The sequence below is a fragment of the Bubalus bubalis genome, chromosome 13, assembly GCF_019923935.1.
Source record: "Bubalus bubalis isolate 160015118507 breed Murrah chromosome 13, NDDB_SH_1, whole genome shotgun sequence".
NCBI lineage: Eukaryota > Metazoa > Chordata > Mammalia > Artiodactyla > Bovidae > Bubalus > Bubalus bubalis.
Window position 1 is genome coordinate 3,008,496 of NC_059169.1, and position 14,863 is coordinate 3,023,358.

The 14,863-nt window shown below is 40.2% G+C and overlaps 1 protein-coding gene across 2 annotated transcripts in view; it reads right to left on the reverse strand.

Moving 5' to 3' along the window:
- Positions 1-14,863, reverse strand: part of MYO16 (myosin XVI) — a 517,517-nt gene that overhangs the window by 164,644 nt on the left and 338,010 nt on the right. For both annotated transcript variants that reach the window (XM_044927086.2, XM_044927087.2), the window contains exon 21: positions 13,010-13,082. In XM_044927086.2, the coding sequence (XP_044783021.2) occupies positions 13,010-13,082 (73 nt within the window). The remainder of the gene's footprint in view (positions 1-13,009; positions 13,083-14,863) is intronic.

Sequence of the window (14,863 nt, forward strand, 5' to 3'; positions counted from 1 at the left end):
CAGGCCAGAATACTGGAGCGGGTAGCTGTTCCCTTCTACAGGAGATCTTCCCAACCCAGGGATCGAACCCAGGTCTCCTGCATTGCGGGCGGACTCTTTACCATCTGAGTCACCAGCGAAGCCCAAGAATACTGCAGTGGGTAGCCTATCCCTTCTCCAGCAGACCTTCCTGACCCAGGCAATTGAACCGGGGTCTCCTGCATTGCAGGCAGATTCTTTACCAGCTGAGCTACCAGGGAAGCCCCGACTGTAGCTGATACAGTCTAGCACATTCATCCCCCTGACTTGTCCCATCAAAACTAAGTGATATCAATACATCAAGATCTATGTTCATCTTTTCCATGTGGTATAAATCTCTGGGAATGATTCGGGAAAGACAAAGTTTTCTCTGTAAAACTATGCAGCATCTGTCCACAACGGGAGCTCACCGTGAAAGGGATATATTTTCTTATCACGGTCATTATAATCATAAACGAGTAACAGAAATTTCTGAAAATTGTTGACAGAGTAAAAAACACAAAAATTAAAAAATACTTCACTTTACTTAAAAAAATAATAATTTGAGGTGTTCCTCAAAACTAATAATGTGATAAACTCCTTTTGTGCTGAGATAATTTCTGTACCAAAGGTTAATAAATGCTATAAAAGAAATTTCTTCAATTTGAAGTGAAATATTTACAGTAAATGTACAGAAAATAAATGGCTCCGTTATGAAATGAAGCCATTGGAAAAGATTCACGTTGATTAGATGATATACGCAATTGAAATTTTTCAAACTTTTTGACATTCAAATATGCATTGAATCATCTAAGACAACACAAATAGATCCTGCATCTCAGCAGTTTGATTTAAAAGCAGTTACAGAAGGTGTGCCTGAATGTTATATATTTGGGGAATAGATCACCCAAGACTTAAATGGAGAAGCTATGAAAAATAACATGATGTCCATGACTGCATGAAAAAATAAAAAGAAGTCTGATAAAGGATTCTGAAATAAGCCCAGCAATGGCTGATTCTCTGCTGTAGAAGTGACATCCCAATTAAGTGAGACTTATCCTTGCCCTCATTTTGCGATGCTCGAGTTAAAAAGACTTAGGTAGATGTAGATTTCTCAAACATTTAATATAATAATTTTATATAAATTATATAATATATGATATGTATAAATTATACGATAGTTCTCTTATCGTTTTGCATTCAGAATAGACTTCAGCTCTGTTATAAAAATTACTTTTGGTGACAGCTGACTAAATTCTCTTGCTCCTGACTGTTTATAGCTGACCACCTCTATATGTACACCTGGCTGCAGTGTTTGAACTGACTCAAATGCTTTTATAATAAAAACTAGACATTTTAATTGGTTTTGCTTCCTAACATTTTACTGAACTGAATATGGATTTCAGCAAATTGATCCACTGTTTAGAAAGAATGACAATACCAAATGAGAATGTGGAGAAAGCCACCGTCCTTAGAAAGAGCTGCAAAAAGGGTTTTCGGTCTTTTTTCCCCCTACCTTTTTTTTTTTTAACCCCAGGAAGGAAAGTCTAAAATAATCTACCAAACTTTGGGTAACAACAAAAAAAAAGATTTGGATTGCACTTCTAAATAGAGGAAGCCAAATGAATGCTCTCCTGGTCAAAATGATTCATAAAACATACAGCTTCTGTCCCGAGTGTTACCGTTTTGAAGCTGCAGTGTTGGGTGGGACTCGGTGACAGTCCCACCATATATATTAAAAGTTCCCATATATCGGAACTTTTAATTGTACACTGTGTTCTTTGTATTCTGGGGAGAAAAAAAAATTTATTAAAATCCCCAGGAAAACTCCAGTTAGATACGTACTGCTGAATAGCCTGTGATTTCTGACTTGCAGCCTTTTTAACAGAGGCGCTTCCTGAAACCGAATGTGGGCCTGGATTTCTAACAGCGCTGAGCGATGCATTTAAGGAAATCACAGCGAGCACACGGGGTTAGAAGTAGATGCTTTTCAAACTCATTTTGAAGTCATGCATACAAACATTTTCACCAGAACAGTTTTCCTTTCCCTATTCTAAATTGTTGGTCGCACTCACTGTTTCAGCCAAGGTTAAAATATAAAAGAAGTGCTAACAGCATGGACTTCAGAACCACCAGGACAGGCAGCTCGGGGGACGGCTGTGGACACATTGCCCTGAGGCAGGCCCCTCGCTGAAAAGAGAAAAAAATGCATGCCACTAACGGGACGGTGGCCAGAACCAGGACGCGAACCTGCACGCTCTTGGTTTGTCCTCACTGAGCTGTCTGTGTTACGCGTGCACATGCATGAGTGTGTTAAACACCGTCAGAGACAGACAGACACAGAGACTTGCAAAGGCAAAGTACTTTGCGTATCTAGAAGCATAAATCTGCATCAGTAATGAGCCTATCACTGACGTCATGCAAACAGTCATTATTTTTATTTTTCAACTCTATCCACGGAACTGTGTTTGACTTTCATTAAAACCCCCCAGTATTCCCTGGAGTAGATGTTAATGTAGGTAAAAGGTGGGTTTTCATAAATGATAATGAACAATTATTAAGAACTGTTTAATTAGCATGCACCTTCTCTGATTAAAATACATGCTTTGTGCGTTAGGTGCCATTGTGGAGCGGTTTAATAATAAAAACCATGCACCCTTTGAAAACACTCTTTAGTAACAGGCCATTATTGCTTATCCAGATGGCCCATCATTTGTATTAATGACAAACTTAATTTCTTGAGTAAATTTTCACCAACTGTTCTCCCTTTATTTTTATTACTCAGTGAAATTTATCTGAAGCAAAAATATAATAAAGCATGACATATGCATCAAGGAATTAAAGTGGAGATTAATTAAAGCTGACTCCAGCTGAAGGCAGAGCCCCAGGCGTCAGACGGGGATTCAAAATCCTACTGAACACTGGAATTAACCAGGCGCTTTTAAAAAAGGCTGATGTCTGGGTCTGACCCCACACCAATTAAATCAGAGTGTGGCCTGGCATTGATAGATTTTAGAAGTTTTCCGGGTGATTCGAACGTGGAGACAGATGATGGCATACACAATCCATTAACTGATTTCCACATCAATTTCCACACACACACATATGCATGACATATATCATACCATTATACCTTAAAGGACATTTGTTTCTGTCCAAAGTGTCCTTTAGTGGGAGCGAGGCTCAAGAGGCAGGGGACACATGCCTCCTTACAGCTGATTCATTCTGCACAGCTGAAACTAACACAACACTGTGAAGAAACTATTTGTTGTTGGTGGGGTTTTAGTTGCTCAGTAGCATTCAACTCTTTCTCGAGCCTGTGGGCTGTAGCCCACCAGGCTCCCTTGTCCATGGGATTTCCCAGGCAAGAATATCGGAATGGATTGCCACTTCCTTCTCCAGGGGATCTTTCCTACCCAGGGTTCAAACCCATGTCTCCTTCATTGGCAGGCAGATTCTTTACTGCTGAGCCACCAGGGAAGCTCAAAGAAAATATACCCCAAATTAAAATAAATTAAAACAACAAAAAAGAAAACACCAAAATGTCCTTTAGACATCTGCCTCATGAGGCATTTGACCCATCCCACACCAAAAGGTCCTTGATATTTGCGTGCCGGCTCAGTTGCTTAGTCGTGTCCGACTCTTTGCAACTCTATGGACTGCAGCCCACCAGGCTCCTCTTGTCCATGGGTTTATCCAGGCAAGAATGTTAGAGTGGGCTGCCATGCCCTCCTCCAGGGAATCTTCCTGAACCAGGGATGGAACCCACGTCTCTTACGTCTCCTGCAGCAGCAGGCGGGTTCGTTACCACTGGAGCCGCCTGGGCGATCTTCTGGGAGGATTACTGTTTCCTTAAGAAACCAAACACCTTTCCATCTCTCTGGGTTCTCACTGAGATTTCAATCAAACTCTGTGTCATAGGTTTTAAGCTAACAGAGCTGGCACTTACTTCACAGGCATGGAGACATTATTTTCATACAGATAACAAAAACACTTTCTCTTTCGACCGTATTTCTTTTACGGATTCTGTCATTCAGTGCGACAGGGGTTCAAAAAATAAATTCAAGGGAGGTGGGAGGGGGGTTCAGGATGGGGAACATGTGTATACCCGTGGCAGATTCATGTTGATGTATGGCAAAACCAATACAATATTGTAAAGTAAACAAACAAACAAACAAAAAAACCCAAAAAATAAATTCAACATTTTAATGAGTTTAATTCGTACCTAAAATCTCCTTTAACGTAAATCGCCAATATTTAGGGGTTGGTCAACAATAAACGTATTGGCTAGTTTTCTGGCCATATTCTGCATCACAGTCTGCTAATGTCAGATTGAAACACACAAACACTACTGAAATAAAGGTCTTTTTCAAAGAGTTCTCCTTATCCAGGATTAAACACAAAGCCTAGAGATACGGGCCACAAAGGAGGCTGAGCACCGAAGAACTGATGTCTTAGAAATGTGGCACTGGAGAAGACTCTTGAGAGTCCCTTGGACTGCAAGGAGATCAAACCAGTCCACCCTAAAGGAGATCAGTCCTGAATATTCACTGGAAGGACTGATGCTGAAGCTGAAGCTCTAATACTTCGGCCACCTGATGTGAAGAACTGACTCACTGGAAAAGACCTTGATGCTGGGAAAGATTGAGGGCAGGAAGAAAAGAGGGTGACAGAGGATGAGAGGGTTGGATGACATCACTGATTCGATGGGCATGAGTTTGATCAAACTCTAGAAGATGGTGAAGGACAGGGAAGCCTGGTGGCTGCAGTTCATGAGGTCACAAAGAGTCAGACACGACTTAGCCACTGAACAACAACAAAGAGATACTGAAAACATCACAGACTTCAGAGCACTGGGTAAGGTGCCAGAGAAAGAAAGAGAATGGCACAAAAGTGCCACTTTGGGACCCAATGGATTTGCATGTGAATTGCCATGTAGCCCCAGAAAGGTTTCTAGATGTCCCTCAACTTTCTGAGAAGGTGCTGCAAGAGCTAGTGATCATAAAGGAACATCCGGGTTACAGGAGCAACTCCAGAAATTGTAGCCACTATTGATTGTTAGCAGAAGGCTAAATGGAACCATGCTCGAAGTCAGCACTCGTGGGGCTTTGCATCTGCAGACTCATTATCGTAAAGCTGAGCTTCTTCCTGGTCAGTTGTCATCAGAAGAACTCAACTGACTCTTATCTAAAGTGACCTGATACATATTTTCAAATACATTAATTCTTCCTATTCCTTTTTTAACACCTCCTTTTAATCACCCTGGGGCAGGCACACTGGAGATACTTTGAGTTTAGTTCCAGACCAAGGCAGGAACAGGAATATGGCAATAAAGCTAGTCACATGCATCTTTTGGTTCCCCAGACCAAACTTCTTGGTGAATGCAGGGGATTCACCGAGAAATGTTACGCATATGCTACACTGCACTCTATTAAGTGTGCAATAGCATTATGTCTAAAGAAATGTACATAATTAAAAACAACTTTACTGCTAAAAATACGCTGAACAGCGTCTGGGCCTTCAGCAAGTCTTAGCAGTAATATTAATGCTCACTGATCACAGACCGTCATAACAAATATGACAATAACAAACAAGCATGGTGCGTGAGAATTACTAAAACACGACAGAAAGACGTGAGCTGAGCAAATGCTGCTGGAAAAATGGCTCCAGTAAAGCATGCTTGATGAAGGGTTGTCCCAAAACTTTAATTTGTAAACAATGCAATGTCTATGAAGCCGAACGGAACAAAGTGCAATAGAAGGCCTGCCTCCACTTTACAGGGAGGAGGATACACCTGCACTCGCCAACTCACTTATTTATATTAAACAAATGGATTTGCTGAAAAACTTCACTATGAAAAAAAACAATGGCATATCAAATTTATTAAAGGTTTATTGCTTCTGTATTTAATAGAATAAATAATATAAATAAATAAATAATACTGTATCATAAGAGAAATACAAAAAAAATACACCCATAAGAAGGTACCAATTAAAGCTTAGGAAATGTATAATATAATAATACTGAATCTTTAAGTTTAACTTTCAAACAACCTTTGAAACGTTCTGGAATCAGATGCTGGTTCTGTGTATTCTTCCTTGAGTCACTTAAATTATCTGAATCTTAGTTTCTTTAGCTCTAAAATGGAGATGTCGCTTAAGTTAAAAAGTTTTGAGGGGAAAAAATTCATTTAATGTGCACTTTCCAAGCTCAAAATTGCTTTCTTCTGCTTCATTTTTTTTGTGCCCCCCAAAATGTTCTCAAAACTGTTAACCTGAAGACCTCTAACCACACTACTTTTAAACATAGACTGTGATATTATTATAAGAAGTACATTAAAATAGCATGTCATTAATTAATCTGCTTATTTTTCAATAGGAATCTGAATAGAACTATACTAGGGTTCTGCTATGTAAAAAAATAAATTTCCTCATTTGATTTTTTCTTATATTGTATTATCAATAGTGTGGTGAGTTCCTGAAAAAATTCCAGAAAATTAGATTCCAGAAAATTAGAGAGAAGAAAATGTTCTCAGAGCTAGACATTTAATGAATGCATGATTTGGGAATTTAAATGTGAAACAACTTAATAATATTTCTTGTATTCGTAGATCAATTCATTGAGCTGAAAATAGATTATATTGATACCTAATAGTCTATCAGAACATGTGCTATGATTAAATACCACAATGAGGTATCACACCCCCAGCGGTCAGAATGGCCATAATTTAAAAATCTACAGATGCTGGAGAAGATGTAGAGGAAAAGGCACCCTAAAATAGGTTAGAAACAAGGACCTACTGTACAGCATAGGGAATTAAATTCAATTTCTTGTAATAGCCTATAATGGAAACGAACCTGAAAGGGAATCTATATATATACATAACTGAATCACTTTGCTGTATACCTGAAATCAACAAAACACTGCATAAATTAATTATACTTCAATTTAAAAAAATCAAAGGAACAATACACGGGACTTGCCATACTAGGGGTGAAAACAGAAGCCTTTTCCTCACTAAGGTTTTCCTAATTCTTCTCCCAAGATATCCACTTAGAATTAGTCCTTCTCACATTTGTACCCCACCTACCTCGCTGTAATGTCCCTACCTTTCCTAGTGCCTAATGCAGAGTCTGGAACTTGGTACACATACAAAAACCATTTGTTGAATGAATGAACCACAGAGAACTCTGATGCAAATGAGGCAGAAAAAATGGACCCTTCCAGGTTCCGAGAAAACACTTTCTTACAGAGCAGAGACCATAGCACTCTCAGTTTTCCCATCTGTAAAATGGAATTATCTACATCAAGAGCAAATGGCTTGAGTTCAACTGATGGGTTCAATTGATGGCTGTTAATATATCCTCTGGGCTTCCCTGGTGGCTCAGATAGTAAAGAATCTGCCTGTAAAGCGGGAGACCGAGGTTCATTCCCTGGGTCAGGAAGATTCCCTGGAGAAGGGAACAGCAACCCACTCCAGTATTCTTGCCTAGAGAATCCTGTGGACAGACGAGCCTGGTGGGCTACAGTCCATAAGCTGGCAAAGAGTTGGACATGACTGAGTGACTAACACTTCCACTTTCTTTCCATATGTCCACTGATCTCTCTGTATCATATCTAGGATAGTGATTTCACAACTAGGGATTGCATGGGGTTTTTTAAAGGTTGAGGTTGACAAACTATATAATCTTATTTCATAGAACTTTACAAGTCCAGGCATTTGGCTTTTTCCAAACCTTTGAACACTTTGCCCAAACCTGAGTTATTGTTCACCAGGACTTTCCAAAAAATCTCACTCTTTAGAAAAGATTTTGTAAGCAGGGAAACGTTTCAAATCCTTGAAGACTCTTCTGAAATCCGCTTAGACGAAGCCTCACTTGACGACTGGTCAGCTGTCATTATCTTAGCTTCTACAACAGAAGCTTTTACTTTGAACAACTGTGTTATCTTTCCAAATTCTCTGTATTCTTATAGCAAATTGCTGATAAGCAGTTTTACAGACTCCGTGGCTTAAGTTTCATTTCATGTGGCTGCATGCTATGTGTCTAGTGGGAAATGGGGGGAAATTATTGAAAGTTAAATCATTAGCTTCCACTACTTTGTTCTTTATGACTTTGGTGAAGATCTGTAGCCTGCAGAGCTTGGCAATAGCAACTGTTGGGAGAACACATTCTAGCATTTATTAAAATAATTTTCATATAATCTTAGAGTTTTCTCATTTATTCTAGATAGTATAGGCATACCGTATTTTATTGTGCTTCTCAGCCACTGCCTTTTTTACCAATTGAAACTCTTGAGTTCCATTGGGTCAAGTAAGTCCACCAGCATCAGCTTTTCAACAGCAGCTGTTCTACTCATGCCTCTGTGTCACATTTTGGTAATTCTTGCAATATTTCAAACTTTTTTTATTATTATTTTATTTGTTATGGTGACTTGTGATCATTGATCTTTGGTGTTTCTACAAAGACTTGCTGAAGGCTCAGATGATGGTGCTTTTTAGCAACGAAGTCTTTATTATTAGGGCACATGCATCGGGTTTTTCTTTGTTTTGTTTTTTTTTTAGATTTAAGCTATAGCACACTTAATAGATACAGTGTAGTACAAACATTACTTTCATATGCACTGTGAAACAAAAGGAAATACATGTGACCAGCTTTGGCAGTATTTGCTTTTTCACTGTGGTCTGAAGCTGAATCAGCAGTATCTCAGAGGGGCACCTGTATATTATGGACGATCTCAACATACTCAGTGATGAAAAGAATAACCCAATAAACCCCATCTGCAATCAACCGACTGCAACAATTATCAACAATTACCACCTCATGGCCAATTCTGCCTTATCCATTTCCTTATCCATTACCCTCAAAATTAGATTCACTGAAGTAATTCTCAGACATTGTGTCATTTAACTGCAAATATTTGAGTATAATTCTCTAAGCTACAATGTCTTTAAGAAAGTACCTTCACAGTATCTATATCACATGTAATTTCTATCAAGGATAATTTTTTAATTTTGTCAAATATCCAGATTTCACATTACATTGATTAACTCATAATTTTTATACTTAAGCAAATCAGGACCCACATAGTGCCTATATATGTAACTGATTTATAAGTCTCCTGGAGCTCCTTAAATCTGTAAGTCACCTTCTTCTTTCACATTTTTATTCTTGCATTTTATATGTTGAAGAAATCAGGTCATTTGTCTTGCACTGTTTCTTACAGTTTAGATTTTGTAGGAACTCTTGTGGTTTAGTTTATCATTCTGTCATCAGCTGTTTTTTTAAGATTTTTTTTGATGAGGACCATTTTTAAAGTCTTTATTGAATTTGCTACCAATATTGCTTCTGTCTTATATTTTGAATTTTAGGGCCTTGAGGCATGTGGGATCTCAGCTCTCGGACCAGGAATCAAACCCACAACTTGGCAAAGGAAGGTGGAGTCTTAACCACTGGACCGCCAGGGAAGTCCGTCCTCAGTCCCCAGTTTCTGTTAGTTAGTAGTTACATCAACACACTTCATTACGCTCAGGACTTTTCCTTTCCTTCCTTCCGCCCTCCCTTCCTTCCACCCTCCCTTCTTTGGTGAGACACCTGACAAGCATCTGGTATACTGTCCGCCTTCTTTGTAAGCCAGCTGTGATTGGCCCTCATCGCAGAGACGCCTATATTCATTACTTATCAGGAGTGGTGATGCTGACTTGCTCTAATTCTGTCATTCATTCTTCATTTATTTGTAGTGAGATCGCACCAAGTTATACTTATAAATTAACCTGGGGAGAATCCGGATCTTCGTAATAGCAAGGCTTTCTAATGATGCAGGAGGTCTTTTCGTTTTTCACCTGTAATTATGCACCTTCCAGGAGCATTTTAGCTCTCACTTAGGCCAGTGGCTAACTTTGCTAATGTAAATGTTTTCTTCTTTTCCTCTGTCTTCCGGTAAACTGCCTTAAGAACACACAAAAGTCCTTTGTTTGACGAGCTGATGCGCAACGTGCCACTGTATCAGGCTCTCTCGCTGTCTGCGGCCATGTTTTCATTCATCCTTTTCAGCTGCCTAAATATTAATCAACTATGGACTGAAAAGTATTTTTGCCTCTCCCTGTCACATCATGCCTTAAATTGCCTTTGCTTTTCTAACATCAGTGGTACCACGATGTCCAAGGGCACTGGCATTTCCTAGTAGCAGAAACAAACCCTCAGGTAGAGCATCACAAGCTTTCAGCTAGTTTTTGGGAGCTTCTCGAGCATACCCAGGCTGGTGGTCCTGATTTTTGGAGCACTTCTTGGAATCTTCTGAAACTGTCCCTGTCCTAAATATATGTCAAGTTTCTTATGGAAAATGCTTATGGATGAACAATTGTCAAGAAATATATAAATATATATTTTCCTATTCCTGAGCAAGAAGAACCACTAGCAAATTTACTAAAGATTTTTTCTCATGAGTGTGCTCTTTAAATTTTAATTGAAACACATTTGTTAGTGACCGGTCACTCAGTCGTGTCTGACTCTTGGTGACCTCATGGACTGCAGCCCACCAGACTCCTCTGTCCGTGGGATTCTCCAGGTAAGAATACTGGAGTGGGTTGCCATTCTATTCTCCAGGGGATCTTCCCAACCCAGGGATTGAACCTTGGTCTCCTGCACTGGAGGCAGATTCTTTACTGTCTGAGCCACCAGGAGAGCAAGATTTTTTCTTAAGAGTTTACTCTTTAAATTTCAGTTGAAACACATCTGCTAAGCTTGTTTTCTATGCATAAAGTGGTATCACACCTGACTGCACTCTGTGGCGGCTGACATTCTAGTGAGAAGCTCATAGGTCAATAAGCTCAAAACAGAATAGAACAGATACTTATAAAGACATTAAGATCCTTCTGGGTTTGGTTCTGAATATAATATTGATCTGGTAAACACTCTGCTGCAAGTTTCCAGTGGAATAAGACATGCGGAAGTTCACCGTTCTATCAGCAACTTCGAATCTAAAATGCATCATTCAAACCAATGGCCTTTAAAACACCTCACAGGCAAATTCAGGAATCTGCTAAATCCACCGTAAGCTGTGATATGATTCCTCACAAAGAAAATAATTTTATTTTTCAGATGCCTCTTGGGTACTGTTGTGCCCCAGTAATTAAGCAAGCCAGTGAAAACGGCATGGCCAACCTACCCAGCAAACTAAAAGCACATCTTTCAAAATATTTACTGTTTTCTTAATTTAAGTCTAAAAAACTTGGTCTTGAGCTTTTACCCTTAAGTATCTAAAGCTTTTGGTATTTAACAGACTTGTTTTTTTAGATTAAAAAAAAAAGCCATTCTTTGTTATATAAATATCTCAGACCATGTATATGTTGTTAACTATATAATTAAAATATTTTAACTTAAGGAAAGAGTGGTAAGGGACCCATGTAACTGTAGTAAAGATGTTCGTTTTCATGAAAAGATAATACGAATGTTTTGCACATTTCAGCTGCCAGCACAGGCCTTATGGGTGCCCAGGCATGGGTGCAGAGTGGAGCCTGGGAGCCCAGCCCGTGCGGACACTGCCCACCTGTGATTTTTGCGTATCACTAACCAGGAGATGCAGAAACTGTGAGTCTCCTTAGAGACCAGAAATCCGTCTTTTTCTAAGACAAAAATGTAAGGAATCAGTACGACTGGCATCAACATTCAAACATGGGGGCTGAGCTGCATTGGTGGAGGCGGCTGCAGGCCTGCATCTCTCGTGCGACAGCCTGCTGCCGGCTCTTCACTGCCTTCTTCCTTACGGGCATCACTGCTTCTCTTAATAATAAGCAGTAAATAAACAGACCATGAAGTCCTCCCTTTTGCATGAATCCATGGGCACAGAAGCACAAAGGGAGAAGCAATCTCTGGTCTCCTTGGTATTATTTCAGAGGAGAATTTGGGTAGAGCTTTGCAGAGAAATGATTCATGATGATTCACCCTGGACTAAGTGAGTCAGCATGATTAAGACCTAGTCACAGGGCTTTGCATCCTGTTTTTAGGGGGATAAAGGCCGAACTGGAAAAGGTTTTTGGGTGTTCCCACTTACAGAGGTGATCATAGCTACCCACCATTTCTTACACACGTGCAGAGAGCTGGAAAATGACACCAGAACCTCCATAATAGGCATCTTGTCTATGCTCACAGCTCTGTGGGTCTGTTGCCATCTTGACATTACAGATAAGGAAACCAAAGCTCATTACAGATTCTACATCTTGGCCAAGACAGCTCTGCTAGTAAAAGTCACAGAATTGGGTTTCAACCTCATGCTAGTTAATTTCTTATCTGGTGTCACTAACCACCCTAAGCACTGCATGCTTGAAATTTTTCATGTAATATAATACAGTGTGGCTTTTCCTTTTTCCACCTGTACCTTTTACAGGTTTATTTTTCCTTCTCTTCTGAGGCAAATTTTATTTCTATACTTAACATTTAATTTTTAGATACACTTAATTCAATTAAACTATTTGCACTATACTAATAGCATGCCTAAGGAACTGAGTGCCTTTCAAGTCCCCAAATTGTAAATGGATTAAAAATAATCAATGCCTCTTTAACCTCCTTTTATGAGTTGGCTATTAGTCATATGTATGCATATGGCGTAAAGCTGAATCTGCAAATAAGATCATTGACCATGAAAGTATGTCCATTCCGATTTTTGGCCAGGGCTTGCTAAAGCCCTTCACCCTCGTTTCAGAGATGCCCACACTGTCTCTGGCCCAGTTGAAATGGCATTTCCATAAATACAGCTCCAGTCTTCATCAAATACTGTCTTTTAAAACAAGCGCCTCTGTTTAAAACTAAATGATTAGGCCAGTTTACAAGGTCATATAAAAATGATGACTATGTCAACAAGCCAGGGACATTAATTTAAAACAGGGTGGCTAAGTACTTCTTTTAATTATATGTGTGCAAGAAATCATGAGACAGTCTCTCCTGAATTCACAAGAGGTAACTATTCATTGGAAAAACCATTCAAGTTAATAAAATTTCAAAAGAAATCCACTTACTTGTTCAAATTCATTCTTTTGAAATTCTTCAAATCCGAAGATGTCCAGAATCCCAATGCCCCACGTCTGTGAGCTGAAATGGAACAGAACACAGTTGAACAGGCATCCTTAACCCTGCCCACAGCCACTCCAGGTCGGAGAAACCTGGCCACTGAGCACGTCGTTGATAATCTGAAGTAAAAGCATGCACACGGTGATCTTAACCTGGTGAAAAACTGAAAATTAGGAGGGAAGAGTGTTCTTTGAACGCTTCGATTCAAACACAGACTCATTAACAAAAATTCATTTGATATCTAAGTACAAACTGCAACAACAAATGGATGGTTTAACATTTGCTTCTCTGCAATACCTTCTCTGTCGTCTCCTTCAACCAGACTTGCTTCCTCTGAAGGACTTTGCAGCTACCTGTTGAGTGGGTCTCCTTAGCTAAAACTTGTACCTTGCCAGGCTACCCCAGCCACAAGTCAAGCAATTTCTTCATCATACATAAGTACAACACGAGTTAACCCCATTAAGTCACACGCATGTTCTTTCACAGATTAAACTGAGCCTCAAAGTGTTCTTGTAAATAAAGAACTGTGAAGATCATGAAATGCAGGTGCAAAATGGACAGGGATCCATGTAATGACTTCATTCTCCCGAGTAAACTATCATCCTCAGAACTTGCTCGTCCCGGACGGTTAAAGCACAGACGCTGGCCACCTCGCTCTATCAGCCCGTGTCCGGTCCTGCATCCTCTTTCAACCGCCCCGCCTCTTTCCACGCCACACACGGAGTCAATGAGGAGAGGAGGGGGACTGTGCTTGACCCGGCGACACCGACAACCTGGATTCTGTGGGGCTGTGGGGGCAGCACAGGGTGGGGTGGGGGGTACCCCTGAGGAGCTTCTTGCAAAGAAAGGCCTGGATGCTTCTGGAACACTGGTCAGCCCACCCCTCATGTTAATGTCTCTCTCCAGTGCATCTGCAGGGGGAATGCAGTCCGCATTTTCCGCCAGTGGGAATAACGGTCCCTCACCACGACGGTGCTCCCTGTCTCATCACGTCTCCTTGCTGGCGCAGAGGGTGCGGGTTTTGCTTTTGTTTGCTTGGCCGCGCCGCATGGCTTGCGGGATCCACTATCCTGTCTCTATTTACTGCCAGTAGTACAAATATGAGCTTCCTAAGTAGGAAGGAGAGCACTTTTAAAGTCCTAATACAAACATCGCATGGCAAAGAGTGTGAGTCAGTTAAGGAAGCAGAGAACCATTCACTGGAGGTCTCTAGGTAACTAATTCAGTATTTTAGAAGAGAAAAAAAAAAAAAAAAACTATTTCCCTCTCTGTCCAAATAAACTCTACATGGTTTAGAGAGTCAAATGCTAGAACAGAAAGCTATAAACACATACAGGAAAACAAATGTAACCATTTTTTCCCCCTTGTCTTCAGTTCTGTGTAAGGTCAAAGGAAAACATTCAAAAGTATGATTATGCAAGTACTAAACTCCTCTGGAGGATAACTAGTATAAATGCAATTAAACTCTGTTAGAAGTCACTATTGTTTTAAAACGCACAGTCTCTTTCATGTTCATAGATCTTTTGCACTGACTTTTGCCCGCCCCGCCTCTTTCCACCATCTTTACAATGTGGACAGAGGGACGCTGGGGGTGAAGCTCGCTCAGTGGGGACCGTGGTGCTGAGGTTCAGGCTGACTGTCGCTTTGCTGTGTGTGCGTGTGTGTCTTTCATGTAATGAGCTGCATCATTTCTCTTGTAGGAGGCTAGTGATGAAGCTTGTCAAGTTTGGGAGTTACTCTATCTTCACAAGGATCCTGATTCAAACACTTTTTAGTTGGATAACTTTGGCAAAGTCATTAAT